Below are 3,678 nucleotides of genomic sequence, written 5' to 3' on the forward strand. Positions count from 1 at the left end.
CCATCTCGGGTATTTCAGCACTTGTGCCACATCTGTTCTGATGGTGGCCATGAGTCTAGAACCACAGTTTTGGCTACTCTGTTTTTTTTTGTTTTTTTGTTTTTTTGTTTTTTTTTTGGTTTTTCTCTGGTACCGGGAACCGAACTCACGACCTTGCGCTTGCCAGGCAGGCGCTCTGCCGCTGAGCTAAATCCCCAGCCCCAGAAGATCTAGTTTCTAACTGCTTCTGGCTTCCTGGGATGAAAATCAAAATTCTGTGAAACAAAATTTCTAATGGTCTAAAATTAAGGTGTAACTCAATCTTTCAAAGTAATTAAAAAGCAGGACATGGTAGCACACACGCCTGTAATCCTAGCACTACAGAGGCAAAAGGCAGGAGGATCATTGCAAGTTCGAGGCCAGCCTGATCTGCATAATGAAACTTTGCCTCAAAGACAAAATAAAATAAATAAATAAATAAATAAATAAAATAAACAAAGGAAAACTAAATCTCAGAATATCTCTATTTTAAATACTTGATTCTTGAAATACACATTATGCAGCCTATAATTCTATGTACTTTCAAAGTTACTAAGTTTTACAAACTGTAAGTCACAAGATGCATTCAGGTCTGACTTAGGCTTCAAGGGAACAGATCAAATAGGAATAAAGTTTACCTCAACTGCAATCATACCTTAGATTTCTTAAGTGAAAGTGATCCTGTTTTGAGTCTGGACATACCAGACTGAACACCAAATTTGATAATGAAGGACACCCTTCTGGCAGGGATATGCTTTTGTCTGAAATCCTGAATAGTGAGCTTTCTGGATCCACAGGACTGTATCATATTAGATTTTCCATAGTTAGACGATGGTTGCAAACTAACATTCCACAATTATAAAGGTATGCGATGATGGCTCCTTGTATTTTCACTTTTCACTCAAGGTAATGAATGTTAAAACACTAAATTACGGACTTGAAAGGGTAGTATGTTTTGCTTCAGGCAAGGAAATGGGCAAGATAATCCAATTAATTTTACTCTCCTCTAATTTCAGTGCACTGTAGCAGCCTCTTTTTGGTTTTGGCAGCCTTTCAGTACACCATGTAAGGAACAAGATTAGCAAAGATACTTAATCAGAAAAATGAAAGTATTCTATTTTTATGATGCCTAAGTAGATACAGAAGCAACTTTTTTTCATGTTGCCAGTAAACCCAAATGAACATGGTAAGTTATTTCTCTTTCCTCCCCTTTTGCGCTTAATAAAGCTGTCTAGTTTAAAGAAAATACATTCTATTTTTATCATTTAAAGATATTCATTAAATTTCATTCATTGTGATACAGCACTATACCAAGCACTTAAATGACAAATAAATTAAAAGCTGCACAACACACAAAGAAACAAAATCAAAAAGCTTGCCCTCCGTGGGTCCTATATTAAAATCTCAGCCTGTATGAGTAACAGGAAAGAAAACTGACAATGTATTAAAAACTGAACCCAGAAGAAAATTGGAATCCTTAAATTCTTTTCTCCACAAGCACTGATTATACTAATAATATAGTAACATAAGCTATGTTTTAAATTTTTATTTAACTAGAAGACCACATACAATACACGTTTTTAAATTGTGTTTCAGATAACTTGGTTTTCAATGCTGCATTGCTGCAATTCTCTCCTAAACAATTTATTCTGTATCAGCTGATGCAGAAACATGAATGAAAAATTTCCAGAGACTTTCTAATTTTGTTCCTTCTACTGTCCTTATCAATTCGGAACCTTTCAAAATACAATTCATTAAAAAAGAAAAATACAAGACCCCAGCATAATTTATGTAGCTTAGTTCCTCAAAATAACGGATTAAACATGTTCTCAAGAACTAAACAAGCACGCCTGTAATCCCAGCACTTGGGAGGCTGAGGCAGGAGGATTGTTGTGAGTTCGAGACCAGCCTGGGCTACAAAGTGAGCTCAAGGCCAGCCTGAACTGCATAGCAAGACCCTGTCCCAAAAAAGACAAAAAAAAAAAAAAGAACTAAACACATTTTAAAGGCTAGGTCACTCGGTTATAATGTATTTTTCCTTATACTATTTGTAAACACCAGACTAAAATACAAGTTTATAGCAAAGGTCAACTATTCATTATTGATTCACCTATCCATTATTTTTAACATTGTAAACTAAATTTATTTCGATTACTAAAGAAATTATCTTTCATACTTTATGTCTTATTTGCATCATTTCAACAAAAAGAATCTTAGTGATATTTACAGATTTGTTTAAATGCACACAAAAACCTGGAGAAATAAGAAAACCTTACTAGTGTATGATGAAAAACACGGCTTTAGCTGTTGCTAAAGCTGAATCATCACTAAAACTCTTAAGAAACTAACAGTCTCAAGTTTGACAACTAAACTAGTTGTTGCAAGCTTCCACTGATTCCACGTATAACACACTCTCCCCAAAGGAAAAGGATCACTATGCTTAACTTCACCTTGCTATGATGTCATTTACAGGAAGAATTTCTCTGGAGGACTGGTTAACAAAGAACCGGCCAGAGAGACTTCACACAGTAGCTGACAGTTATTAATGACCTAATGGTTTTTTGCCAAAGCCTATCAAGAGAATGTGGAGCTAACACATTCATTTTCTAGACGTGAACTTTGGAAAGTGTCGCACTACCACTGTAAAGACTTTGAGTCCTGTCTTGTATGCCAGTGCTCGCCATCATCAGTGTCCCATCCGCTGTGACTTCCCTGTCCCATTTCCAAATTAAGCAGCCCCAACAAACTAATATAAAATTTCATTACAACACAAATTAACATACTAAAATTTTGTGCCCCGATAATAATGTAGAAAATTGCATCACATAACCGGTAAAGAGGAATTTCACACTTAGTCACAGTTCTGTATGCAGTATCTTACTATTTATTTTTAGTCTCATTGAACTGAGAACGGTATTTTCAAAGACCTTTCAATAGCAGAGAGCAGATATCAAAAAAATCCTCACTTTCTGGTCTCTCAAATGATGTGCCAATTCTGGGTAAGTATCACACTATAAAGGACCAACATTTCTCTATCCTGGGATTACTAACTAAACCTTACCTGTACAAGTGGGAAGCTAATAATGGTCAAGTTTTACCTTTTTCACGAGCTTGTTTTGTATTTCCTGTCGATATAACAAACTACTTAAAGTACAGAAGAGCTGGTCTCGCAGCTCGACGGTCTAAATTAGAGCTTTAATGAATGATAAATCTGGGAGTAGTCCAGAACACAGGCAGCATCAGCAACAGTTCCAGCGCGCACACACGCCCCGGCGACCAGACCGGACCGCGGCTCCCGGAGGTGCTCCCAGCGCCCCGGGCGGGGGAGGGTCCCAGCGAGACCCGCGCCGCCGCAGAGCGGGGGAGCTCCGGGCGCCCGCGGGAAGGGCCGGGACCCCGCGGCTCCCTCTCGGCCCCGCACCCGCCCCGTCGCTCACCGCCCGCCCGGGCAGGCCCGCAAGAGCGGGACGCGAGGTCGGTGCAGGAGCCACTCACCGCGATCATGACCGTGTCCTCGCCCTGGAACTTGGCGACGTACTTGTCGCCGCGGTTCACCTCCGACTCGTTGAGGGGTCTGAAGCGACACATCACTTTGATGTTGCACTCGGCCGGGTCCGCCATCTTCCCCGCGGCCGGCGCCCGAGGCCGGGAGCCGCTCCC

At 40.2% G+C, this 3,678-nt stretch overlaps 1 protein-coding gene across 1 annotated transcript in view; it reads right to left on the minus strand.

The window, feature by feature from the left end:
- The window catches only part of Kif5b (kinesin family member 5B), a gene marked incomplete in the record, with an annotated part of 46,552 nt that overhangs the window by 42,639 nt on the left and 235 nt on the right, over nt 1-3,678 (minus strand). The window contains 1 exon segment of the mRNA XM_005387221.2: nt 3,514-3,678. Within this exon segment, the coding sequence (XP_005387278.1) occupies nt 3,514-3,639 (126 nt within the window).

Source organism: Chinchilla lanigera, unplaced genomic scaffold (assembly GCF_000276665.1).
Source record: "Chinchilla lanigera isolate Chin_1 unplaced genomic scaffold, ChiLan1.0 scaffold00028, whole genome shotgun sequence".
Lineage (NCBI taxonomy): Eukaryota > Metazoa > Chordata > Mammalia > Rodentia > Chinchillidae > Chinchilla > Chinchilla lanigera.